General features: G+C 48.2%; 1 protein-coding gene and 1 long non-coding RNA gene across 2 annotated transcripts in view; one reads left to right on the top strand and one right to left on the bottom strand.

Moving 5' to 3' along the window:
• The window catches only part of LOC311522250, a 70,519-nt gene that overhangs the window by 21,539 nt on the left and 21,215 nt on the right, over positions 1 to 27,765 (top strand). The window contains exons 2-5 of the long non-coding RNA XR_014712088.1: positions 9,969 to 10,130; positions 10,695 to 10,772; positions 11,818 to 11,978; positions 15,451 to 15,690. This is a non-coding gene — a long non-coding RNA (uncharacterized lncRNA). The remainder of the gene's footprint in view (positions 1 to 9,968; positions 10,131 to 10,694; positions 10,773 to 11,817; positions 11,979 to 15,450; positions 15,691 to 27,765) is intronic.
• On the bottom strand, positions 3,790 to 19,097 carry LOC311522249 (potassium channel, subfamily K, member 16-like). The gene is made up of 5 exons (XM_084631361.1): positions 18,886 to 19,097; positions 15,475 to 15,595; positions 11,794 to 11,960; positions 9,901 to 10,069; positions 3,790 to 4,126 (listed from the first exon to the last, which is right to left on the bottom strand). Exons 1-5 carry the CDS (start codon positions 19,078 to 19,080, stop codon positions 3,801 to 3,803), a joined length of 978 nt encoding a protein of 325 aa, XP_084487487.1. The 5' UTR covers positions 19,081 to 19,097; the 3' UTR covers positions 3,790 to 3,800.

Below are 27,765 nucleotides of genomic sequence, written 5' to 3'. Positions count from 1 at the left end.
GAGGAAGGATGGTCTATTGGTTAGAGGGCTTCCTTAGGACTTAGGAGACCCATGTTCAATTCTCTGCTCTGTTACAGGCTTCTTGAGTGACTTCCACCAAGTCACTTAATCTCTCTGTGCACCAGTTCCCCATCTGTAAAATGGGGCTAATAGCAATCATGGTAATAAGTATAGCATGATTAACCCAGCTGCACTGGCAATGTTCCACAGAGGAAAGACTTGGGAAATAGAGCAGAGAGATGTAGAGATCCAAGGTTCTGAGGGTATTTCTTTCTCTAATACATAGCACAGACTTCCCATTAGAAATGCAAAATGTTTTTTTAAACTTCAGTCATACTTGGGGGCTAAATAGTGATTTAATTTACTGAGGGGGGGGCATTCGGGGGAGAGACAAACTCCATTTGTAGCCTAGTCTACGCACAGGTTTTGAACCAGTATAATTACTTGGGTTAGGGGTGTGATTTTTTTTTTAACTGAAGTGGTCACACTGTACAATCCCTAGTGTGGACACAGTAATACTAGTATAAGGGTGCCTTGTACAGCTAGAGCTCGTAACACTTCTAAAGGATATTTATACCCACACAACTGCATCCGCACTGCAGGGGTGGGGGTTCCTACTGCTTTAACTTGACTGCTATTATTAAAGTGGCACAACTAGTATGTGTGGTAACAAGCCCGTTCTTAGGGTATGGCTGCACTACAGAGGCTATGCCGGCATAGCTGTGTTGCCGTAGTAATGCTGGCATAATCCCATCATTCAGATGCAGCCTCACCAACAGAAGGGGTTTTTCGATCAGTGTCAGAACGCCGCCTCCCCCATACGATGGTAGCTAGGTTGACAGAAGCATTCTTCTGTTATATAGCTGTGTCTACACTGCGGGTTAGGTTGGCATTGCTACATCAGTCGGGCGGGAGGGGTGCTCAGTGGTTTGAGCATTGGCCTGCTAAACCCAGGGTTGTGAGTTCAATCCTTGAGGGGGCCATTTAGGGATCTGGGGCAAAAATTGGGGATTGGCCCTGCTTTGAGCAGGGGGTTGGACTAGATGACCTCCTGAGGTCCCTTCCAACCCTGATATTCTATGATTCTATTCTATGAATGTTGACCTAACTTCTAAGCGTTGACCAGGCCTCACTAAAGACAAAAACCCAGTTCAAGGCTCCCAAAAGTTTGAAGTTCCTGAGGCCCTGGCCATCCCCTGTACCCAGGGGATGTGTAGCTTAAATGAACAAAAACTACCCAAAGTTTTGCTTCTGTTGACAAGCGCTTTGAACCCACAAAGTTCAACTAGCTGTGAAATTCCCTGAAATGGGCTCTCCTGACCCAGGGCTTTGGCTGTGTCGTGTGGTTTGGAGGGTTTTTCTTTTCTTGTTTTAAACCAGCAGAGTCACACTGATTCTACAGAGTGGGCCGAACTCTGCTGTCAATCACAGCCTGTGGGTTGAGCTGTACACGTCAAACTCCACATTCCCATTCAGCCCCAGTGGAACTCCCATGAGCTCACAGAGGTGTTTGCACAAAGAGCAAGGGTAAAAAGTCTTAGTGCCGTAAGTAAACTCTCAGTATTTCACTGTCTCATTCAGCATCCCTTTTTATACCTCTGCTGTTTCTGCCCTTTATTTCTCTTTCCTCCCCATCCTCATTTCTCTCTCTTCTCTGTCTGCCTTAATGCACAGGGAGGAAAAGAGCAGTTTCTTCCTTGCAGCTATTCCCACCCATCCATCTTCCAGACACTTGACTCCTCCCCCTTCCCCTTTTCAGCTGCAAAAACGCACACAGCAATTAAATAGTTAATGTTGACATCATAACTGTCATCGTTGGGCTTTAGGGTCAACAAATAATGCATAGATTATAAAGCCAAAAGAGACCTTGTGATCATCTAGCCTGATAATACAGGCTGTAGGACTCCCCTGAATTAGTTCTTATTTTAACAAAAGTATATTTTTTAGGGAAAAAAACTTCCAAACCTAAAATTGCCAGTGACAGAGAATCTACCACAAAGCTTGGTGAGTTTTTCCAGTGGTTGACCACCATCACTGTTAAAAACTTGTACCCTATTTCTTCTTCTTCCTTTATGCCGCTTTTCCTGGTGAGGGTCGCAGCGGCAGCATGGAGAGTAGGGAGAATCAGACCGCCCTTTCCTCCGCAACAGGTTCCAGCTCCTCCTGGGGGATTTCCCAGTGTTCCCAGGCCAGCTGGGGGATATAATCCCTCCAGTATTTTCCTGGGTCGGCCTCAGGGCCTCCGCCCAGTGGGATGTGCCCAGTAGCATTCCAACAGAAGCATCCCAGGGGGCATCCTAACCAGATGCCCAAACCACCTCCAACTGGCTCCTCTCGATCCAGAGGATCACCTTTTCGGGCTTGGCCCAGCCAGGTTACGTGAGTAGCCTGAACACCAGACGCTCGCCTGACACCACCCCCAGGAGAAGGTCCCAGTATTGCTAGTCCAGGCAAGGTTTGCATGGTCATTTTTGGGCTTTCATGAGGGTCTTGAGGTGGATCCTTTTTAGGCTGGAACCTTCCCCAAACTATTTGCCTCGGGTGACCCTACCAGGTGCACTAGGCTCCAGGTGGCATAGTGGGTTCGTCGGAACATGCAAGCCCCTCCACCACAACAAGGTAAACACAACAGAGGGAACTTGCCCCCTATTTCTAGTCTGAATTTGTCTAGGTTCAACTTCAAGCCATTGGATCTTGTTATACCTTTGTCTGCTAGATTGAAGAGCCCTCTGTTATCAAATTCCTGTGCCCCGTATCAATACTTATGGACTGTGATCACCATCCCTTAACAATTCTCTTTGTTAAGCTAAGCCGATAGACTCAAGGAGCTCAAACATTAAAAAATTGGAAGACAGGCCTTCTAATCAGTCTGGTGGCTGTTCTCAATCGGGGCAGGTTAGGGAGTCCAGACTCCACCAAGACAGTGTTTTCACTGTTTGCTTGCAGGCTTGAGAGGACCAGGCTGCATCCTGTAGACTCAGATCAAATTTGGAAGGTTCTCCTGGCACCCAGGAGGGGCACAAATGCTTCTGCAGAACCTAAATGGGCCAGGTAGGCCCACGTGTACATCTAGCATGCATGGTGCTTGATGACACCTCCATTTCAAACAGCAACGTTTCCTCATGAAAAGCCACCCACTTCCTTTTACAGCAAGAAACTGAATCAAATCAGTGGTGATGTACTCAGTAAGCCAGAACTGTAAAGCTCTCCTAAACCAAAGGGTTGGGAGGAGGAACCGCCCCCAGCTTTGCATGAGACAGGTAGAATAACCCATTTTCAAACAGGACCAACACCTTTTCTAATCCTGCTCATATAATGTTCTCCTACCCCAGTGATTTGCTTCTTATGTGACCTTTGATCTTGTCACTCCTTTTTTAAAGTCAGCCAGCTCATTATGGCATTTTGGTTCATATCAGGCAGCCACTGAAATCTAGCCATTTGTGATCTTTATCCAAAGGCACTACATCAGCTAGCAGTGACTCAAAGAAGCTAGAGAATGTTTGACACTTGGGACAGGCAGAATTTTGCCAACAGTATGTGTGGCGGGGGATATGATGTAAATCATGTCATCGTGGGTCTGCTGCAGATAAAACAGCTGGGAGAGCAGTTTTATCATCACTGTTACTCCTGGTTTGTATCACTTTTGAGCTAGAGTGTAGGGAAAATCACATCTCAGTGTGGGATGCAAGAGAAATGATATTTCCACAGGACTTTCTCCTTTCGGTCTAGTTCTTACAATACTGGACCAGTGTAATCTGCAATAAACAACTCTGATCCCAGTGGGTGATTATAATATTTTGCTATAAGGAAAAAATAGTTTCCCCTTGTTTAGCATCTCCAAGATGTGTTGCTAGAGACATTGTCTTCTGTGCATCTCCTCCAGAACCCAGTAATGATGGTTCTTCTGCAGAAACAAATCCAGTGGGCTGATATCTTTTCTGGTTTTCCTCGTTGTCTTTACCTGCCTTTCTCATTTTGTGAAGATCCCGAGCAATTTTTTTTTCAGTGTCTTCCAATAATGTTGTCAATAAATTGAACAGAAGAGCAATCCAGGCCAGGCCAAAGATAATCCAAATGGCAACCAAAGATCGGTAATAGGAAGGATAATTCCTGTCAGGCTGTTTACCTGAATACAAGGAGAAAAAATAGAGAAGAATCAATTAAGAAGTTGAATTCAATTTGCCTGACTACAATTGGTTGAGCTAGTGTATTGGTCAGAATATTTCATGTTGAATACTTTGAAAAGGACACTAAGATGTAGTGCGTTGCCTCATCTTTCCAAAAGGAATGGAACTGTGCTACATTTTCCACTGGAGAAATGCTTTACTGGATTGGTGTGTAGGAGCTAACACAGGCAAACCCAATAATTTGCAGTGATATACCACAATGTAACCATATTATATTAGAATTAAGATACTCCAGGATATGTTTTAGTAGCAAGCACAAGGACAGAGTGCAACTGGAGGAGTGAAGCTGAAATGTACCATGTCTACCAACTTATGCCATCTCCATAGACTTACCGAGCAAAGTGTGATTGTGACCTAATAAATAGCTGTCACAAATAGCAGACAACCTTGCATGTATAGGAGAAACCTATAATTCATACGTTACTTGCTGCAGGGCCTACTCCGCTAAAAAAGAATGAAATGCAATGAAAGCAACTGTTGAAAACTCTCTACCACATACTGAAAACTGAAGGCACAACTTTCCGCATTTGAAACCACTGGATTGATGTGTATTTCATGCAGTCTAAACCTTTTAACATCACTGGGAGTTCTCCACCTGCTGTTCTACACAGGTCATTTAGTTTGGCTTCTCAGACATAAGCAATCCTCCAACAAGTGAAGCTTTGTTCCCACTCTGTTTAGTCACGTGTAACCTTAATAGTACAATGCAGCCAAGACGGCTCACTGAAATGTAAACTTCTGCTTGGCTAACACATAAGGTCAAAACATCAGCATGGAATCTTCAGAGTAACAGGCCTCGACTCTGTAAGTGTAACTGCACCGTGTGCAGTTTACATTGTGTGAATCCAAAACCTTGGCACTCAAAACTCTGCTGTTTTGCTACATTTTTGTAGCAAAATTAAAGGGGGTGGATTTGGGTAGGGGTTTGGGTATCTGTGACACTCTGCACCCCATATTCACCATAGTAATACGATTATGATATGATTATTATATAATTATGATGCATCTTGTACGAGGTATGTCATGTGAGGTGTCTATAGAAGTTATGGTTTGCTGACTATGATTATCCTATTTGTATGAATGTATCATTTTTGTATCTGGAGTTATCAGTATTGACTGTATTTGTATTTCAAATGTACTTGCACTTGGGTAACACTCGCAAATTTTTAGGCCTTGTTTACACTGCCACTTTACAGCACTGAAACCTTCGCGCTCAGGGGTGTGAAAAAACGCCTCCCTGAGTGATGCAAGTTTCAGCGCTGTAAAGTGGCAGGGTAGATGGTGCACCAGCCCTGGGAACCGCGTTCCCAGCACTGGTAGCTACTCCCCTTGTGGGGGTGGGGGTGTGATTATACAGCCACATTAAAGCGCTGCCGTCTGCCAGTGCAGTGTGAATGGCCTATTCTAGTTGAATGGCCTATCAACAAAGACAATGAGTCATGGGGAAAGCTTATCTTCGCCTGATGAACTGTCCTGGGGACGCTTCAGTCAGCCTCTGCATAATAGCTACCATGACTCACCAAAGCATGCAAGGGCATTTGACTAGATCACATGATACTGAACTCCATTTTGGTTCCTGTATTTTTCCACAAACTGGACTAGGAACTTGGCTTGGAACAAAGGGGTTCCCGCCACATGGAAGAAGCTATAAAAGGGGGATGTGAGATCACCAATTGGCCTCACTCCCCACACAAGAGAACACCTGGAAACACCTGAGGAACAAAGACTGAACTGGATGAATTGCTGGTCCCAGGCAGGAAAGAAGGAAGTCTGTGTATGTGGACTGTTTACACTATGTAACAGGGTGAGACACTGCTTAATTCAAATCCTATCTAGTATATTAGGCTTAGATTGAGTTTTTATTTATTTGCTAGGTAATCTACTTCGATCTGTTTGCTATCCCTTATAATCACTAAAAATCTATCTTTCTGTAGTTAATAAATCTGCTCTTTATTTTACCTAAAACAGTGTGGTTTGAGTGACGTGCTTGGCGAGAAATCTCAGCTCAGCAATGAGAGTTGGTGCATGTCCACTTTCCTTTGTAGAAGTGGTGGACTAGGTAATAAATCCATATTGGTCAGGACAGTACAGCTCCAGGGTCCTCGGCTGGGGAGCTGGGGGTATTTTGGTTGAAGCCTCTCTCTTGTTAGTTCATGAGTGGCTCTGGGAGCATTCATGCAATCTAGCCGGGTGTGGGGCTCCACATGTTGTTGTGCTGAGTGATCACCGCACCTGGAGGGGCTTGCTGCTTGTCACTAGTAAGGCATTGTGAGAGACAGCCCAGGCTGGAGAGTTCAGAGGGCAAAATGTGAGAGGGAACCCAGATTGGTAAAACAGAGGGTTCAGCAGTACCCCAGTTCCAGGTTGCACCCTGGGAGGCCCATCGCAGTTTCTGTTTATCTTTTCTCTGGGACAAATATGGCCCTGCAGACATGTGACAAAGCAGGAGAAACGTGCAAAAGTTTGCCTTTCTGTTCTTGTCCCAGGTCCTAAGTAGCTGTGCAGTTATGGCCCTGATGTCTGCCTGAAAACATTGTTCAGAAGGGAAGTGTAGCTCTGAGTACTGGGATTTACTCCGAGGATCATTTTTCATGGATAATTCCATGTGGGTGGAATGGAGAGAGTAAGAGTAGCCCCTGGAGTGGAAGCCTGCATGGGTGTGGAGGAGCCCTAACCATTATGAAACTGGAGAGGGGCAGGATGGAGGGAACCTTCCTTGAGGCCCTGCCCCTGTCATGCTTCTTCTCGCCCCCACTCGCTCCATCCCCCTTCCCTCAGTCGCTCGCTCTCCCCCACCCTCACTCACTTTCACTGGGCTGGGGCAAGGGGTTGGGGTGTGGGGGAGGGGGGGGTGAGGGCTTTGGTGTGGCAGGGATGAGGGATTTGGGGTGAAGGAGGGGGCTCAGGGCTGGGGCAGGGGGTTGGGGGTGCAAGCTCCAGGAGAGAGTTTGGGTGCGGGAGGGGGACTCCGGGCTGGGGCAGGGGGTTGGGGTGCGGGGGAGGGGGGCTGAGGGCTTTGGTGTGGCAGGGATGAGGGGTTTGGGGTGCAGGAGGGGGCTCAGGGCTGGGGCAGAGGGGGGCATAAGGGCTCTGGCTGAGGGTGTAGGCTCTGGGGTAGGGCCAGAAATGAGGGGTTCAAGGTGCGGGAGAGGGCTCTGGGCTGGAGCAGGGGGTTGGGGTGTGGGGGTGAGTGTGAGGGCTCCGACTGGGGGTGTGGCCTCTGGGGTGGGACCAGAAATGAGGGGTTTGGGGTGCAGGAGGGGGCTCAGGGCTGGGGAAGGGGGTTGGGGGTGCAAGCTCCAGGAGAGAGTTTGGGTGCGGGAGGGGACTCCGGGCTGGGGCAGGGGGTTGGGATGCGGGGGAGAGGGGGTGAGGGCTTTGGTGTGGCAGGGATGAGGGGTTTGGGGTGCAGGAGGGGGCTCAGGGCTGGGTTGGGGGGGCATAAGGGCTCTGACTGAGGGTGTAGGCTCTGGGGTAGGGCCAGAAATGAGGGGTTCAAGGTGCGGGAGAGGGCTCCGGGCTGGAGCAGGGGGTTGGGGTGCGGGGGTGTGTGTGAGGGCTCCGACTGGGGGTGTGGCCTCTGGGGTGGGACCAGAAATGAGGGGTTTGGGGTGCAGGAGGGGGCTCAGGGTTGGGGCAGGGGGTTGGGGGTGCAAGCTCCAGGAGAGAGTTTGGGTGCGGGAGGGGACTCCGGGCTGGGGCAGAGGGTTGGGGTACAGGGTGGGGTGAGGGCTCCAGCTGCGGGTGTGGGCTCTGGGGTAGGGCCAGAAATGAGGGGTTCAGGGTGCAAGAGAGGGCTCTGGGCTGGAGCAGGGGGTTGGGGTGCGGGGGTGTGTGTGAGGGCTCCGACTGGGGGTGCGGCCTCTGGGGCAGGAGATGAGTGGTTTGGGATGCAGGAGGAGGCTCAGGGCTGGGGCAGGGAGTTGGGTGGGGAGGTGTAGGGTACAGGCTCTGGGAGGGGGTTGGGGTGTGGGAGGGTGTTTGGGGTGTGGGGTCCCGACTAACCACAACTCCCAGGAAGCAGCTGCCAGGTCCCTGCAGCCCCAAGTTGCATGGACAGCCAGGGAGGCTCCGCACGCTGCCCTCACACCTGCAGGCACTGCCTTCACAGCTCCCATTCGTCACGGTTCCCAGCCAATGGGAGCTGCGGAGCCAGTACAGGGTGGGGGCAGAGCACGGAGCCACCCTGTGCCTAGGGGCCGCATAGACCTGGCGGCTGCTTCCGGGAGCTGCACAGAGGCAGGGCAGGTAGGGAGTCTACCTTAGCCCCGGGTCCCCACTTCGCCGCTGACCAGACTTTTAATGCCCCAGTCAGCGGAGCCAACCAGAGCTGCCAGGGTCCGTTTTCGACCAGGCATTCAGTTATTTTAAAGTACCCATTTAATTTGGACCGGGGCAGATGTCACAGCCAGTTCTGTTGCTGCCTGTGCCTTAGCCCTTTATCTTGTGAGGTGCGGAATATTCTCAACCCCACACTGACTTTGATGTTCCAATCAGAATTCTCTCTCTCTCTTCCTCTCCCTCTCTCTCTTTTTTTTTTTTATTTTGGGGGTGGGGGCGGAATTAAGGGCTTGTGAAAGAAGCTGGATTGTCAGCCCCAGAGACAGGAGTTTATTTACTCACAAAAGAGGTAGAATATAGGCAATGTCAGTGCAAGTTTCCCCACACCATTCTGCCAACACACCTCAGCCCTGACCTGGAGGGAGTCCTCACAATGGGTGAGAAGGAAAGACAGTCAGTCTCCATGCCCTTCAGTTCTTGGCTGAATTTAAGCTTGCCGGCAGAGGTGGTCTTTTTGTGCTGTGAATGGCCTGTCCACTGAGAACTGGAGTGAGACCTCCAGACTCAATGCACTTAAGCCACAGATCTTCTAGTACCAATGCAAATGCTGTTTACTTGTCATTTCTCTGTGGAGAGGACGTCTGGTTGCCAACATATTACCAGGACAGGCACTGTGGAGGAATCTGTTCACTTTGACAAAATCCAAATATTGGATCATTTCTGCTGACAGTGGTTTGGACTCTGGAGTTCTCTTGTGCGGGGCCTCTTGAGGGGTTCATTCCAAAAGCAAACAGAGAGAGAATATTTTGGTGAGAAATACCTGAAGGTGTTTGTAGAATGACTTTGCCTAGCTAGGCTGTGTTTTATAGGGTTTAACTTCAGGAGAACTTTTGAACTTGTGTGATGTCCAGGAGGGTCTAATGACACATAGGGGATCCCAGGAGTTAATTTCTATGGTGACTCATGTTAGTGGAGGAATAGGTCTCCATCCCCAGGATAAGCTTTCTATTGCTCACTCTTCATCAAAAACTGAAGCTGTGAAGAACGTTGCTTAAAAATTAGGCATTTTAAAACAAGCCCTGATTATTTCTTCACTAACTAAAACACATGAGTCAGATATGCACATAAGATTTTGTAGTTGGGACACCCCCGAGTCTCCTTTCTTGCTCCCCAACTTCCTCCCCCCGCCAACCATGGATAAAGCACCATGTTTCATAGTGTCTAGGCATTTGGGCACCCTGAGCCATTCTGGGCTACCCCCAGGAAACTGGTCATTCCTCCTAGAATTACAAAAGCTAGAGCTGGGAAAGACCACTGAATGCAGCATTGCTTCCTAAAGTGCGTTCGCTTGTGCTTTGTCCCATCTCCTTTTAGTCACGACCATGGTAATTCTGCCACCTTTTAATTCAGAGAGAAGTACTGTTGTCTTTACCTACTACGTAGTCTCCAAAGCCAATGGTGCTCAGGGTGATAAATGCAAAATAAACTCCTTCACTGTAGGACCAGCCCTCCACCACCTGGAAGACAAATGACGGCAGACACAGGAACACTAGAATGCCCATCACCAGGAAGAAGAGAAGGGTCAGAAACTTGATCTTCTTCTGAAAAATAAACCAACACAAATTGCGGTCCACTTGGACACATGAGGAAATCCTACACAACGTGAGTATTTTGGATGAATAGCTGGACAGGAATTTCTCCCAGGTCTGCAGGAGTTAAAGGTTGACACAGTCACACAAAAGGACTATATTTCCCATGAGGCACCATGGCCTCACTCTGTGGTGAGGAGAGGTCACCTATTATAGCCATTTCATAGCCACGGTGCATCATGGGAGATGAAGTCCAGCCCCAGAGATGAATGACAGCATGAAACACTTGAACTACAACTCCCATGAGGCATCGTGCTGACATTTCAGAATCAAAATGTTTGTTTTCAGCCAAAATATTTCAGATTTAGTTGGATTCTGGGTGTTCAGTTGTTTGACCCAAAAAAATTTAAATTTTCCATGGAAAATTTCCAACCAGCCCAAATAACTGTCATTAAGGCCCAGACCCTGGGCTGGGTGGCGCTGGCTTTCCATTGGGGGAGCACCCCAAGGCTGGGGGAACTTCTGGTGGTGGAGAGACAGTGCAGCAGCTTCGGCACCATCCCTTCTCTTTGCAGTCAAGAATGGGGGGGCCTCGCTGGGTTTGGTATATGCTAAAATTTCTCTTTTCTTTTTGTAGGTATGACATTTACAAGTAGAAATTGGGCTAAAGGAAAGGAAACCGGACAACCGTGGTACCCACACTGGAGAGAGCGAGGTGAGCTGTGTACTCCCCAGATCCCTGGTTGGTGCAATCCTTCCATTCCATGTCTATGGAATTTTTGCAGGCCTGGGGAGGGAGGTGTATCTGTTTGAAGGATGAAGGGAATTGGCTTTAGTGCTGATACCGCTTTTTATGGAAGAACTCAGATTACTCATTAGCCCCAGAAGAATAACTCCCACCACCTCAAAAGCAGCGGGGAGAGCAATAGGAGCTGCTAGAGACTCAGGGTATGTCTACACTGCAGCTGGGATCGAGCCTCCTTGTGGTAACGGAGCTTGGGCTAACATGCTAAAATCACTGGGTGGGCATTGCTGCCCCGGCAGAGGCTCAGGCTGGCCACCTGAGCTCTGACGAGGGGGGTGGGGCAGGCTTGAGCCCGGGTGGCTAGCCTGAGCCTCCACTGGGGTGCCACAACCACCAGGCAGCTCTTTGTAGTGCTGTAGTGTGAGCCCTGCTAGGACAAGCCTGTCTGCCTGGAGTGGAAGGCTCGCACCCGGCTGCAATGCAGACTTATCCTCTGGGGCACAATCAGCCTTGAGAGCCCTTGCCTCCAACTCCGAGAGACCCATTCCCATCTTTCAACACGTTGACTAGAATGGCCCTCTTCTGGTGGGCTGTTCGTTCTTTGTCTCTGACCCCGTGGAGCGGCTGGCTCGTGGTGTGGCAGCAGGCAGTTTAGGCCATTAGGATACAGGAGGAGAGGGGTGGGGTACTTGGAATCTTGGAACTAACAAGCCGTGCAGTGCACCTTGCATCACCCCAGATATTTTGCTCAAATTTCTCATATTTTTGTAGGTGTGGAAGATATTTTGCATGTATGTCTTTTTCCCCACACCCTTGTCTCATCTCTTTAGAGTATAAAATGTTTAAAGCAGGGACTCTCTCTTCATATGCATTTGTACAGTGCCTAACACCGCTTGGGTGCATAAGTAGCATATAAAGTAACTCAGATATATCTGGAAGAAAACCCAATAGCCAGCATACAAACAATCCTGGAGAGAATGAAACTGATTACCTTTTTCATTCCTTTCTCATACAGCCATCTCCCAAGCCTTTCACACAGCAGAGAAAGCATCTTACTGACCCGGTGCAGGAAAACGATATTAAAAGGGATTCCAAATGAAGCAAAAAAGACACAGAAGATCTGGCCAGCAGACGTTTTAGGACACAGGGTACCATAGCCTATTGAAAGACAAAAAGGTGACAGGGAGCATTCCAGTGAGCCTTGTCCTTAGAGCTTGGGCTTCTAATCAGGTCACACATATAGACACATTCACACGTGTCCCACTTCTTGCATTCATGCCAACACAGCTTTAGCACATCACGAGCATTCCTCGTGCTCCAAAGTCAGACTCACGCTCTTTCCAATCAAAGCAGAGAGACTGATTAAATGACATGTTCTGCATATTCTTAGGGTTCAGAGAGTGCTGTGTTTGGCTCCAGCCTGGCCTTCATTTGAACTACATTATAATCTGAAAGCAATCTACAAAAACACACTATCCACTGCTACAAGTATGCAAGTAGATACAACATGGAAAGAGAGAAACCAGAAGTTAGGGGATCTGGAAGATGTCAAGGCTGGAGTTTGGGCTGTTTGCCGCTCAAGGATCAGATAAGCCCCATTCCTGAATCTTAACTCCCATCTAATTTCTTGTCACGCCATCCCTCAAGGATCAGCGTACAGCACTGCACTAAGAAACCCACTGATAATTTTGGAATATGTGGAACTGGCATCAAAATCCTGTGCCTTCTCTTAATTTAGTGACTCTAAAATTTGCAGTCCCACAACTTCCCTCTTATTTCAATGGCTCTGGGAATCCCAACTCTTTAACAGCTGTACATAATATAGTATCACCTTATAACAACGCCCTTCATCCCAAGGGATTGTAAACATGCCATGTATAGGTGTCACTTCCCCCCACCACTGAAGTGCAGCCACCTCTTGTATCCAATTGAAAACACAGAGATCAATTACATAGGCAGAAAGTGGAATTTGGCCAGGACACCGGGGCTAATAACCCTCTGCAAAAGAACCTTAATGGTTATAAATGGCCAGGACTTTAACCTTAAGTTTCATTAGAAAAATGGGACATTCCAACATCACAGGCCTCCTCCCACCCCCGCCTGAGTGTAAGGCCGACAGACCCCAGCCTTCTGCAGGCGGGATCGAACCTGGGGCTTCTAGAGCTTAGTGCATGAGCCTCTACCGCGTGAGCTAAAAGCCTCTTAGCTAAGGTTGTAGAGCAGACTCATTTTCTCTCTCTAAGTGGTCTCGGTGCCACTAGATGGGACAGAACCCCACACCCAGGAGGTGTGTGGGTTACAATAGCACCATACTAAAGTACTGGCTCAAGTACAGGTCGGAGGGAAGCATGCCACCTAGGGAATGTACAGCATCCCATTCTGTAGCACAGTGGGTTTTCCTTGAGGGAAAGGGGACCGTGCTCAGCTTGTGAGATCTGATGAACCGAAGCCTGGAATGGAATGGGCTGCTGGGAATAAACACACAGCCATTAATATAAACAAGCGAGCAACACCTGGGATCCAACATGTTCCTGGTGTTCCGCTGACGTCACCGAGAATGCAGCACCATTTTAATGGGGAAGAGTGGACAAACGTAGCCACGCATCAAACCCACCCAGTTAACTCAGATCCAATGAACTACGGCCTGAGCAGCTGAGTTACAGTGGTACAATCCCTCTACTGTGGACACAGTTATATCAGCATGAGGGTATGTCTACACTAGAAACGCTACAGCGGTGCAGGTCTATGCGGGAAGGAGAATAAGCTCTGCAGGTGAAAGGCATTGTTATGCCAGTATAAATGCATCCACACGAGGGTTTGTACTGCTATAACTACATCCGTTTAAAAAAAAAAACCCACACCTTCCTGACATAGTTGTAGCGGTATGAAATCGGTGTGTAGACCAGGCCTTTAAAGATAAAGAATTTATTTACACCAGGGTTGAATTTGCTATCAGGTGTTTTTAAAGGGGAGCAATACCTGAAAAATGAGACAATGGCTGCATAACTCTAAGAATTTACTGTAGCATGTCCCCTCCCCCATAGCCATTCAGCTGCTGCAAGGCGTGTGTCATATAGGGATAGTCCCAGGTTTTGTTTGTGTCCTTAGTGTGTCAGTGTCCCTGAGAAGTGGCGCTGTTCCAGCACAAGTCAATCTCTGACTGATAATACAATGGTCCTATTTACGGGGGAAAGAAAATAAGACAGTGCCCTAGTTCATTGGCCTTTAGGCCATGGGAACTTTCACTATTGTCTGCCTGTGTTACCAGAAGGTTGTTGCATTCTCCGTTTGGATGAGACAGAGCTATTTGTCTTCATCTCACTGCACTTTTGGCCTCTTTCATCCAGATCAAACACCTTCATAATAAGGATGTAAACATCGGTTAAAAAAGTTAACCAGTTAAACGATTAAAATTGTATTGTTTAACTGGTTAACTGTTAACCAAGGTCACTCCAGCCAGCCTGGCAGGGCAGAGGTTGGGGCTGGGGACCCTCCGGCCAGCCAGCTCAGGGCAGCCAGGGCTGGGGTCCCTGTGGCCAGCTGGTGCCTGGGCTGCTCTGGCCTGGCTGAGGCTGGGGTCCTGCTGGCTGGCTGGCCCAGCGTGGACAGGGCTGGAGTTCCTCTAGCCGACCAGTACGGCCAGGGTTCCTCCTGCCAGCCCAGTGCAACCGGGGCTGGGGCCCCTCCGGCCGGGTTAACCGTTAAGGTCCATTAACAGTAAGCCTAATGCTTACCCGGTTAACCGTTTAACCTTTTACATCCCTACTTCCTAGTTAAGCACTGACCAGGCCTCTCTCTCTAACTGTCTGTGATATCCTGGGTCACAAGATGGTTCTACCAGGTTGGTGGAAACCTCTTGGCCACATGCGATTTTGGACACTATTTGTTTTTTGTCTCCAAGTCCAGCAGCCTCAATTTCTGTTAGCTTTAAGGACAACACTGTGCTTGAATTGGCCATGATGGTATTCACCTTGTCCCTCCCCCATCTTTTCTCCTGGCAGCAGTGAAAATTGTGAGTATGCTGGTGCAGTATGTACTATAGTAATGGCCTTCTACAGCCCAGCTGCGTTCAGTTGTTTCCTATCATTCTTTGTTGCCTTACAGCTGCCTTGGAAAAGATTTACAGTTAGTTTGACCTAACAATGAAAACCAGGGAAAGTCAAGTCCTATGACTGGCGGCTCAGCTAAGGTTTTAACAGATGATTCTATGGCTAGAAAGAAACAGACAGAGAGGGAAGGGGAGGTTGAGATGTAAAAGGTCGTTGTCACGTTATAAACTAAAATAATACTGTGAACGATGAATTGTGCAGCTGTAAGGCCTCAAGGCCAAGTCAGTTGCTGCTTCTCATCCTGGCCCATGAAAAGTGGTAATTCATAGCCATGGCTTGCAAGGCCATGATAATCTATCGTGATCATCTGCCTGTGTAGCATAGGCCAGAGAACGTCCCCAAAATAATCCCTAGAGCAGAGCTTTTAGAAAAACATCCCGTTTTGATTGTAAAATTGTCACTGATGGAGAATCCACCGCCACCCTGGGTAAATTGTTCCAATGATTAATTACTCTCACTGTTAAAAACATATGTTTTATTTCCAGTCTGAATTCGTCTAAAGCACAGTCACTTAGAGCAATAATAACAATATTTGGCAGAGGGGAAAAAAGCACCAAACCTACCTATGGTGGATACCACTGCGCCCACAAAGAAGAAGGAGTTACTCAAATCCCAGTTGCTGACCTCAGTCTGTGATTCGTTTCCGACGGGATATATTCCTCTCTGCACAGCGTCAGTCAGGTTCTGCGAGCGAAACCCACGTTTGATATGAACACCTCCCTGTTCTCACAGTCCATTGTGATAAAACAGAGGAATCAGCCCGCCACGACCCTTTTCCTGTGAGTATCCATAGATCGTATGCATCAGTATGCAAAGTTATAGGCAAACTCTGCTGCCAGTACGAGTAGCACTCCTGCTTCCAAGGAGGCCACCGACTCACCAGCAACCAATCAGCATTTCAGATAGTGCCATGTACTTACCTGATCGTTTAGGTGGGAGCTGGAATGGGCCCTATGAGAGATCACTTGGGTTTTTTAGAACTAAGTTTACTGCCACTGACCTAGCATTATAGTGTTTTATCCTAAATTATTTGCATCAGAAATGCAGAATCATGTAAAAGGCTTGTGTAGGCTAAAGCAATTCAACCTGCTGCATTTTTACATTACTGCCCTGTTATTTTCCATCCCTTGGTCTCTTTGGTTGGTTCTTCCTCCTTGTGTCCCATAGCTGGGCCCTGGCAGTTTGGGAGATATGGTTCTCCATGGTGCAATTGTAAGGAACACTCCCCAGCACCTCAATCATTCCTCTGAATTCTTTGACTTTATTTTAGGAGACCAAAGCAAAAAAAAAAAAAAAATTGATGGCCTACTAGCTGTATGTTTTCCCTCCCTTCCAGATTCTAACTGTTCAGTACTCATTAGGGATTGTAGCTAGTCTGCCAAAAGAAATGGAGACAGCAGTTGTTAAAACCATAGGGTGATGACAATTATGGTTCAAGGCTCACCAGCGCTTTGGAAACCTTGTTGACTTTCACACTAGAAAAATAAAGGGAGAGAATTTATCACATGGGATTTCTCCTGAACGTGAGGTTTTTTTCATGTGATCTCCCAGGTTTACATTTTACTTACTATTTGTAAATAACCTGCCTGCAAACATACTCTATTTTGTGAAGATAAATTTGAACACTGTGAATCCTTTAAGTGTACAGCCAGGTTTTCAAACACCAACCCTGATCATTTAAAACGAAACAACATGTAACGAGAAATCCTCACTTTGGGCCTGTAAAATATCCTGGGCCAATGCAAAACAACACAGGCAGATGCAAAATATACTGTCTCCGATTTTCTGATCCAGCTGAGCTGCTCTCAGGGCAGGACCAGAAATAAAGGTGGCTTTATGCCACGTTTGTGGATCCCTGATCATGGTCCCAGCTTATGTCCAATTCAGGCCATGGCGAAACTTAGAACAGCCTCAAAACTGCTCTAAGTTATGCCTAGCTGCCAGTGGCCCAAAAGGGCAGTTCCAGCAACCCAGGATTGCCAGAGCAAACTCTCTGGCCTTGCTCCTCTCATCCAGCCACAATTCTATGCTAGGAAGTGCAGAGCTGTTCTGCTAGGCCTATATCATTTAGGGATTCCCATTGTACACCGAGAATCTGAAGGAGAACTAAGCCAGCTTTATGGTTGCTGTGCACCACCAGAATGAAATAAGACCACTGCATCATCAGTGAGACTCAGGGCCACTCTGTTAAATTCTGTGCACTGTTATATCCAAGCAGTCCCACTGAACTCAGTTGTGTGCGGACATGGGTGTGAGAGCAGAATATGGAAATTGTATCTCTTGTTCATTCAAAAATACTTAGGAAGGAAAAGGTTTTCCTAGTCATAAAGTAACAACAATAATATACTTTATTCTTAGGGCATCCATACAAATAGAAAGCTAGTAACCTCTGTATTCATGCAAATCAATATACACCACTCTTCAAATGTATTTTGCAATCCCCTACCTGACAAAGCAACAGAAAGGCTCAATTTAATTCCTACTTTGACATACATGAGCTTACATCAGGGACACATTTGGCTCTGTATGATATCCACTTAGCAAAATTTTATTTTAAGGCAAAGGGCCAGATTCTGCTTTTTTACCCCAATATAAATCCAGAGGAACGCCATTGACTTTGGTGAAATGTATCTAGATGTACAGTGGTGTGATCGCAATCGGAGACTAGCCCAAAGTGTGTCATACTATCCCATTATTAATTGTTCTCCATGTCCGCTGAAGGTAGGACAAGAAGGAATGGGCTTAATCTGCAGCGAGAGAGTTTTAGGTTAGATATTAGGGAAAACTTTCTAGCTGTATCGATGGTTAAGTACTAGAATAGGTTTCCCATGGAGGCTGTGGAATCCCTGTCATTGGAGGGTTTTTTGAAGAACAGGTTGGACAAACCCCTGTCAGGGATGGTCTAAGCGGTTTAGTTGATCCTGCCTCAGCGCAGAGGGATAGCTTAGATGACCTCTTAAGGTCCCAGAAAGCTCCAGCCCTACATTTCTATGGTTCCATGAATATCCCCCTCCCCCCGCGAAACACACACAGGATATTTTCAAAGATGAGTTTTCTGACACCTTCCGTCTTTCTCTGTTCTAATGCTAAGTGAGGTGCATCTTTTAAGATAAAGCTTTAAACAAAAGCTGCCTCTAGCTGAGCCTGCCCTTAGCAGCCTTGGGAAGCAGGGCTGGACAACTTGCTCTATGACTGATTTGATACAGACACAAGCCTAGATACATTCCAGAGATGAGACTGGCCAGAGGCTAGACACAAGATCCAATCAATTGCACCAGAATGATCTCACACCATGGCTTCGCTCCCCTGTCCCCAAGAGTCAGGAATGGCAGAGGTGGTTTTTATTTGTTTTTATTTGTCGTCTTGGTTTTGAACCTTTAAGGGGTCACATTTTCTGGCTTTTCTTCCCAAGCCTGGAGGGCTAGAAACTTACATTTTTATTTCAAATGAAAGCTGAGATTCTCATGTAATCACATGACTCCAGGTCTGGGGCTTTAAGAAATGCACCAAATGGCACGGGATTCATGATAAAATTGTGAGAGTTGGTGATGCGGGGTGGTGCTTCTGTGGAAGGTTTTGTGGGGAGCCGCAGCAGAATTTAGGGATCCATGCTGGGGCTGCGAGCCCAGCTTTTTGTGCATGGCAGCATGCCCAGGGGTGGGTGGGAGCAGGCCCCTGTAAGAATGGGGTCAGAGAAGCCACTGCTATGCAGATGCCCCAGTCCTTCTGGGGACGGGAGCCGTTGCTGCTCTGGCCAGCTGCCCAGTGTCTGGCCTGTCTACGCAGACTGTACGCTGGGCTCAGGATTCACCCATCAGTGGTTAAATTAAATCTCCCCAACGGATGCACAAGAAAAGGCACAACACTCGTTACCTGCATGCGGCACAGAAAACACCACGTAAGTGAAAAGCAGAGGCTGGGTTGCATGGACGGCCAGAAAGGCCACCAGCCTACGCTGCTGCAGCATCCCTTACCTTCACAAACTGCTCAACCTCTGCCACAGTGAGGTGGGTGAAGTTCTGCAGGAACGCCTCCTTCATTTGGATTACTGCCATTTTCAGTTCTTTCTCGGCATTCTTCTCCAGAGCCCAGAATCCGATTGTACCCAAGAGTAGGTAGGTGGCGTAGCTGACCACCAGCAAACCGGTGTGGATTCTGCCACCGCACATGGTACTCTGCAGGCAAATGTGAGGGAGGATGGGGAATGGTCTCTATTTGCACATAACTCTCTAATGTAAACTCCCCGTAGATCAGAGCCCGGGAGTCCGGGCCCCGCCCAGCCGCGAGAGTTTCCCTGGGGATCACACGCAGACACAGACAGCAAGCTGTTGAAACCATTTAGGGGGAGAGAAAATCTCCAGCTCCCTTGATGTAGCGCTAGTCTGCAGTCTGTGAAACTTTGCCTTGCTGAGTTCTCAGAAAGTGGGTCAGAGTGCAGGAAGCGGACTGGCTGGATGCCACCTCCTTCTGCTGAAATGGTGCTGGGGAGGTGCGGGGGATGGAGAGGAAAGGGAGCAGGTGAAAACAATACCCACAATAATAGATCAATGCGTTGCACCTCATGGTAATTGTCTTTGACCTTGTTGAGACTACAAGGTTCTCACTCCACGTACTTCGGTTCGGTGAGCTGTTGATCAAAACACTGCCGCACAAGCCTGAGTTTCCACAACACCAGACCCTGTGGCCAAAGGGAGATGCTTGGTGATGGGGAAGCCTGATTGTTGGACATGAGGTAACAAACTGGCTGTCAGGAGAAGCTCGTTCCAACTGTCTGAAGTCAAGCAGAGCTCAAATTCCCAGCCCGGCAGTCACTTTGTAATGATCTCACCACCACAGGCTCCGAGCGGGGAAAAGAAAGTAGGGCCTTCATCCCCAAAAGGACATGGTTCTGCCACATGAGCTAAACCAGGTATTCCTTTCATTGGGAGCAGTACCTGGTTGTTATTGTCTGTGGGCCATCTGTTAGAGGGGGATATGACACGCACTTTGCCCGTGTGTTACATATTAGGACCTGCCCTACGTTCGCACGGTGCTCCTGGCCATCTCCCCATTTGTTTCGAGGAGAACTAGCATGTAACAGAGTCTCCACTCAGCCAATTGATGTTAGCTCAGTCAGACCTCCTCAGAAATTATGTCCACAAGCCCAATCTCCAGCACTTCCCTAGCTACGCAGCCTTGCCAGCAGTAGGTGATTACATCAGTGACTTCACAGAGGCTTGGGGGCAGGTGAAGAGTCCCAACAAGGGGGGTGAAGGAGGCAGTGGCCCTGTCCCCAGAGCAGTGGGCTTCCTGGAATGCCACAGATGGCCCTGCTGCTCTGTGTGTCTTGTTCACATACAAGACCTTGAAATTATGTCCCTCTGAACCCTTCTAATCTCGCTATTGTGCAGCACCTTCATTTATGTTTTACCCCACAGAACTACAAGATGTTTCAGCCCCGTACATAGACATTCACACCAACTCGTAGCGGAGTGCTCCCTGCCCTGCCTTTTGCACTCGACTGAGTGCCACGTGAAGGCATGGTCACGCTGCACTGGTAACTCAGGATCAGACTCAAGTTTAAGCCCGACCATCCACACACAAATCTTTCTGACTGGGTCAGAAAGCCCTTCGGACCTGAACCCATGGATCCACCTGGAGGCGGGCAGGAGGTGGGGGTTGAGTCCGAGTCCTGGTGTGACAAAGGTCCAAGCCCCTCTCTTTTTTATTTGTCATCTTGTTTTTGAACCTTTAAGGGGTCACATTTTCTGGCTTTTCTTCCGAAGCCTGGAGGGCTAGAAACGTAAATTTTTATTTCAAATGAAAGCTGAGATTCTCATGTAATCACATGGCTCCAGGAGCTGAGGCTTTAAGAAAAGCACCAAATGGCATGGGACTCATGATAAAATTGTGAGAGTTGGTGATGTGTCATGGTGCTTCTGTGAAAGGTTTTTGGGGGAACAGCAGCAGAATTTAGGGGTCTGTGCCTGGGTGGGGCTTCCCAGTGTGGAAGTAGCTCAAGCCACAGACCCAACTCAGGAGGTCTGTGTAGTGCAATATGAATGTGTTAGCATGTCTCTGAGACCTGGGTCCAGCAATTTTAAGCCCAGGTTTACAACGCACTGTGAATGCTCGAACGTGGGCTTAGAAACAAGTGCGGCTCCCACAGCCCCAGATTTACAAGGCAGTGTAGACATACCCTAGCTCTGCATATCAGTGTATCTAGCGTTCTCATTGCACTCCGTTCCAGTACCGGGTTTACAATGGCACCATGGTGCTGGGCCCACGCTCAAAACAGGCCCTGGCCTGGCCCACTCCACTTGCGCTGTGCTCGGAGCAGCTGGCTCCTCTCTACCCCCCAACTCCTCCACCCCCACTGCTCACTCATTTTAGCCGGCTGGACTGCTGGCCCAGGGCTCCTTTCAACCCCCGGCCCCGCTCTCCGGCTCCTCCCTGCCCCTTGGCTGCTCCCGCCTGCCCACTGCTTGCTCCTATCAGCCGGCATGGCAGCCAGCTGAGGGCTCCTCTCTGCCCCCATCACCAACAGGCAGCCGCCAGCGGAGCTGAGGGCAGAGAGGAGCCCCCAGCCCTGCAGACCTGTGACCGTCCGCTCCCCGGGGGCAGTCCTCTCCCTGCCACTTTGCGCAAGAGCAGCAGGCTGGGGAAGTTGGCGCCTGCCTCCCCCCACACCCATGCAAGGAAATGCCTTCTCCGTCACGGGCACCACCAGCACCAGGCGGGTAGGGCTGGGTGGGGCCCTGGGAGACGGGGCCACTCTGTGGTCCCGAGCTTCAGCTGTCCTGCCCCCTCGCACTGTGCTGGGATGGGGGATCCCTGCTCTGCACTGGCTCAGCAGGGCCAGGGGACAGGGCATGGGGGAGTGGGTCTGTGGCGGGGTATGCTGGGCAGTGGGGGAGGTTTGTGTGTTTTGGGATGCTAGGCGGTAGGGGTCTGTTAGAGGGGTGCTGTGTAGTTGTGGTGGGGCTGTGGGGAAGGGCAGTGGGGGTGGGGGAGATCTGTGTGCGTTGGGGTGCTAGGGAGTGGAGGTTCTGTGTGGGGTTCTGGGCAGTTGTGGGGAAGCTGTGGGCAGGAGGCTCTGGGCAGGGGTGCTGGTGTGCAGGGCACTGTGCATTTGTGGGGCGCGAGTGCTGGACATAGCAGGGCTGGGGGGTGCTGGGTGGGGGGGGCCTATGTGGCGTGGCATGGACCCGACCCCAAAGGGAAGGGGCACATGCGCAGAACAGGGCCGGGGGCCAGTGTCCATCTGGCATCTGCCAGTTTGTAAACTGTGCCCTCGTGCTGGGCGGAGTGGGACTGCCCCCGCCACGCCATGCCCCATTCCCCTGGACGGCCCCTCGCTCTGGGGACCGACCTCCCCACGCCATGCTCCACTGCCCCCAGGGGGGCCCACAAATATGTTTGGCGCCAGGCCCACAAAAGATTCATCCAGCCCTGCTCTGTTCCCGAGTACCTGGGCACCTGTGCTGTGCATTCCCCATGTTAGAGATGGCCGGATGACCTTTGGGCCTCCTGGAGACAACGTCTTCTGTTAAAAACCTACCGGGGATCCCCTCTTCACCTTGCACCCTATTCTCTTCTAGCTGGGTTCTTTCACCAACCTTTCCTATTCTCCTACCCTGCCCAGAACCCCAGCTTTATGATGACTCTGATTCAGCTACTTCAGCACATGCTCAGCTTTAAGCACATGCCTAGATCCATCCCGATTCAGCAAAACACTTAAGCAGGGGCTTAGCTTTAAAACACATTGAAGTCCCTTTGAACTCTGCATGTGCTTAAGCTTAAGTTCTTTGTTGAATCAGAGTCTGTGGGCCCAATTCCAGACCTTACGCAGGCAAAACTCCCATTGATTTTAGTGGGAATCTCTCTCTCTCTCAATAGATCAGACCCACAGTATTATAGCAGCTGTTTTTAAGGTTTTGAAAGTACTCCAGCTCGGAGCTGGCTTGGCAAAAGACTTATTCACTTAACACAACCGGCGAGGTGTTCTCTAAATAGCCAGTGATATCTGGTCGCCCTGACGGTTTGCTTTAGGCCTATTATTTCTTAATGCATTTCACTCCCATGATGCTCTTTTTTTACACCATCAGAGGAGGAATGTTTCCTGAAGATGGTGTATTATTAGATGAAGGACAAAATTAGTTGCTAATCCTGCTGCTACTATTATTGGCTGGCAAAGCAATATTCACGTGGGACGTGATTGATTCATAAGTAGTGATCTGGAAAACAATGTTTCCAAAGCCAAACGTGTGATGATTTGCTTCTCCCAACAGCATTCTGTGCAGCGTCTGTACCGCCCGACAGTTATGTAGACCTTGGCAGCCTCTTTAGTACTTTCTCACTTGTTGCACATCATATTAACTGACCCTCTCTGTGTATCTGGCAGTGGGATCATTGCTTCATTTCCCCCCATCCCCCTGCACTCAGTGGCCTCTCTGTTTTAAAGCAAGGGTGGAATTGGTATTTCACTGACCCTTGCAGTCTTCTGCCTGGGCGCACACTCACCGTTCCTCTCCCTGTGTCCAGAGCGGCCCCTCTGTTACACTCACGGCTCCACTCCTTGTATCTGACAGCTGGGCTACTGCTCCTTCACCTTTGTATTAGGTGGGGCTGCTTAGCTGCCCCATGGCCTCTGTGAGGTCACTGCTATAGTCACCCCCTGTATTTGGTGGGGCTGCTTAACTGTCCCCCTAGGTCTCTATGAGGTCATTGATATACTCACCCTCTGCTCACCTGCCCCATCCTTTAGCACTCATATGGAAGATAAGCTTAGATTCCCTTGAAAAAATGATAAGGGCCTGACTGTGTAACCTGTACTCCCATTGATTAGCACACAGTTATGCAAGGAGTTTCTGTTGACTTCAGAGGGACTATTCACATGCATTCAGTGCTCACCAGCATAAGTGAAGAATGTGGAATTGTGCTTAGAGGGTCAGAATCTGTTCCTACCAAAGTCACTGGGAGTTCTGCTGTACTTGAGAACTTGCTGACTGGGAGGGGAAAGCCCCTGAAGGCAGGCATTGTCCTTGGACAGCAGGACAGAAGAGAATTTGGCTAGGCTAAGCCAACCCATGTATCATGTACATCCTTAGAGACGTTTCAAGTGAAGTTGCTGAGTCTTAAGATTTACAACCTTGATGGCTGAGTGTGCACAAGCTCTTTGGCTGCTAGGCGGCTGTTCTGTTTTTGTCTTAAAATCATAAAAGTAAATCAGCTGCTGATGAAGGATTTAAGCATGCTGTCCGGTTCTGCTCTCCAAGGCCCCATGTTTTCAGTGAATTTGAGAAATGCAAAGACTCTGGGCTTGCTTCCAGTTCAGTGGGATAAACAAGAAGTGACAGACGGGCTATCGTCTGTGGAGTGCTGATTGTCCTTTAACACAGAAACCTGCAGCTGACTCTGGACAGAACAGAAAAACAGGAAAACTGTGAATGGAGATGGCTTTCTTTGAAGGGCTTGCAAAATGCCATGGTTTTTTAAAGGTGGCCTGTAAGGGATTAGGGAAAACATAGGGCTAGTTGACCTTTTTCATCTTTAGGGTGTATAAAGAATGCCTGAGGTTTTGTTTTTCAGATATTTTCCCCTCTGTTTTTACCTTGGCAATATTATTATTAATTATTGATTTATATTAATGTAGTGCTGTCAAGGTTCCTTCCCCACTCTGAATGCTAGGGTACAGATGTGGGGACCCACATGAAAGACCCCCTAAGCTTATTCTTACCAGCTTAGGTTAAAACTTCCCCAAGGCACAGATTTCTTCCTTGCCTTGGGAACCAGCTTAGATTAAAACCTGGTACGCTGCCACCACCAAGCGATTTAACGAAGAATCTGGAAAGAGACCACTTGGAGACGTCTTCCCCCAAAATATCCCCCCAAGCCCTTACATCCCCTTTCCTGGGGAGGCTTGAGAATAAACAAGATGAGCACAAACCAGCCTTGGATTTTTAAGACCCAAAAAAACCAATCAAATTCTTAAAAAATAGAACTTTATTAGAAGAACAAAACAAAGATAAACGAAACACTCTGTAAAATCAGAATGGAAGATAATCTCACAGACAGTCAGATTCAAAACATAGAGAATCCCTCTAGGCAAAACCTTAAGTTACAAAAAGAAACAAAAACAGAAATACACATTTCCTCCAGCACAGCGAATTTACAAGTCAAAACAAAGAAAACCTAATGCATTTTCTAGCTAGATTACTTACTAATTTTACAGGATTTGGAGGGCTTGCATCCTTGATCTGTTCCCGGCAAAGGTATCACACAGACAGACAAAAGCCTTTTTCCCCCCCTCCAGATTTGAAAGTATCTTTTCCCCTTGTTGGTCATTTTGGGTCAGGTGCCAGCGAGGTTACCTTAGCTTCTTAACCCTTAACAGGTGAAAGGATTTTGCCTCTGGCCAAGAGGGTTTTATAGCACTGTATACGGAAAGGTGGTTACCCTTTCCCTTTATATTTATGATAAGTGCCCAGAGGCCCTAGTCACAGAGCAGGACCCCATTGTGCTAGGCACCACACAAAGACAGTCCCTGCCCCTGATGAGCTTACAAGCTAAGTACAAGACAAGAGACAGCAAATGGATACAGACAGACTGACAGAGGCTTACCAAGAAACAATGAGACAATATTGAGCAGCAGTGGGCTCTGCACATTGGCAGCCTAGTATCAGGAATGCCAAATTGAGTCTTCCATGGTTTTTCCGGGACCTCTCTGGGAGGTCTCAGCAATGTTTGCGATAAACTCTAACACTTTAACTGAAGGTGCATGGGTGATAAATCTTGAACAAAGACTCTCTTTATCCAAAATGCTAATTAGGCCTTGGAGTTTAATAAGTGTAAACTAAAGGCTAAGGGCCACCTCTGGGGTATTAGTAAAGAGGCCTAAAGCTTTCCATGCAGGTGGATAAGGAGTGTGCAGAGGCTAGGGCTCCCCATAGCCCCTACTAGTATTTGGGCCAGCACAAAAAAGGGTAGAGAATAAGACGTAGAATATCTTATTGCCCTTATATAAATGCCTGGTACACCCTCATCTTGAATACTGTGTACAGATATGGTTCCCTCATCTCAAAAAAGATATACTGGCATTAGAAAAGGTTCAGAAAAGGACAACTAAAATGATTAGGGGTTTGGAATGGAGAGATGAGGAGAGATTAAAGAGGCTAGGACTTTTCAGCTTGGAAAAGAGGAGACTAAGGGGGGGATATGGTAGAGGTATATAAAATCATGAGTGGTGTAGAGAAAGTAAATAAGGAAAAGTTATTGACTTGTTCCCATAATATAAGAACAAGGGGCCACCAAATGAAATTAATGGGCAGCAGGTTTAAAACAAATAAAAGGCAGTTCTTCTTCACTCAGCGCACAGTCGACCTGTGGCACTCCTTGCCTGAGGAGGTTGTGAAGGCTAGGGACTATAACAGGGTTTAAAAGAGAACTGGATAAATTCATGGAGGTTAAGTCCATTAATGGCTATTAGCCAGGATGGCTAAGAAATGGTGTCCCTAGCCTCTGTTTGTCAGAGAGTGGAGGTGGATGGCAGGAGAGAGATCACTAGATCATTACCTGTTAAGTTCACTCCCTCTGGGGCACCTGGCATTGGCCACTGTCGGTAGACAGGATACTGGGCTGGATGGACCTTTGGTCTGACCCAGTGTGGCCATTCTTATGTTCTTAACTGGACCAGTGCACTGGCCAATGTACATTGCCCCAATTATAGGGATGGCCCAGGAACAGTCCACATGGAAAGCTGTAGGGTGGGGGGCAAGAGACAGATTGTGATTCTCTGAGTCTTGATTTTCTTCCCAATCTGTTCCATGCATGGGACCTAGCCTAGCAAAGCCACAATTTAGCCAACATTCTTTTAAACTCACTAAGAAAACCCTTCTCTCATTTGCTCAGATTTCGCTCTTTCGGCTCTTGTGATGTCATCACTTCACTTGCCCACTCGTCTTCACTGAGGTGGATCGTCAGCTGGTGTATCTTGTCCTAGCTCCATTGCCTCCAATAGCAATGCATTACGCCAGCTGTAGACCTGCTCCCTCCTGCCCAGACAGGCCTGATTTCTCATGTAAAAAAACAAGCCAAAACTAAAATCTTTGAAAAAAACAAAGCACCCATTTAGTCAGCCAACCTTGTAGCCTTCTGTAGCCATCATATAGAAACGACACAGGGATGAAAACCCATTTTTCTTTTCCTTTACTGGTCTGCTTTAAAGCACTTTGAATGACCAGCAGGTGCAGGTTTCTGATCTGCACCCAAATACCGTGCTTTTACATACACAGACATACCCACCAAGGGCCTGATTCCAATCCGACATATGCCAGCAAGGAAGCATTGCTAAGTAGCTTCAAAAATGCCTCCATGCCAAATCCTAGGAGATGTTGAGCACTCAGTATCTGGTCCCACATAGATGAGAACAACACAAATAAAGCGGTCCAAAATCTGTCACATGAGACAGTCTGAAAATGGTTAAACTAACAGATGAGAGGAGACACGTGGGGTGCATTTGACCATCACGGCAACAACTAATAGCAATGAAAAATGCAAACAATAATCGAAGCAGACAGGTGCTGACTTGTATACTGTACAAGTGAGCCATTCTGTATTAATGAGGGTGTTGTGGTGAAGGTGCTGGCCTTGGACGCAGGGGATCTGCGTTCAATTCCCTGCTATGATCTTTGAGCAAATCTCTTAGTCTCTGTGTGCCTTACTTCCGTCTCTGTAAAATGGGGATAATAGCACTTCCTTCGTCTGCCTTTTCAGCTTAGATGGTGAGCTCTGTGGGAGAAAGGGTATCTCTTACCCTGTGTGTGTACAGCCCTGTGACCCAAGGACCTCTTATGCCAACTGGGTAGAAGGCATGG

The sequence above is a fragment of the Lepidochelys olivacea genome (genome assembly GCF_965140295.1).
Source record: "Lepidochelys olivacea isolate rLepOli2 genome assembly, chromosome: 6".
NCBI lineage: Eukaryota > Metazoa > Chordata > Testudines > Cheloniidae > Lepidochelys > Lepidochelys olivacea.
Note: the sequence above shows the minus strand (reverse complement) of the source record. Positions and strands in the feature narration are given on the sequence as shown.

What these genes read in the sequence shown, in the direction of transcription:
- LOC311522249 (XM_084631361.1), bottom strand. Translation starts at nt 19,080, where the DNA reads ATGTGCGGTGGCAGAATCCACACCGGTTTGCTGGTGGTCAGCTACGCC. An exon ending in ATGAGAAAGGAATGAAAAAG is followed by an intron (nt 10,070 to 11,793) that starts GTAATCAGTTTC and finishes TTTATTTTTCAG; the next exon opens with AAGAAGATCAAGTTTCTGAC. An exon ending in CTTTGGAGACTACGTAGTAG is followed by an intron (nt 4,127 to 9,900) that starts GTAAAGACAACA and finishes CCTTGTATTCAG; the next exon opens with GTAAACAGCCTGACAGGAAT.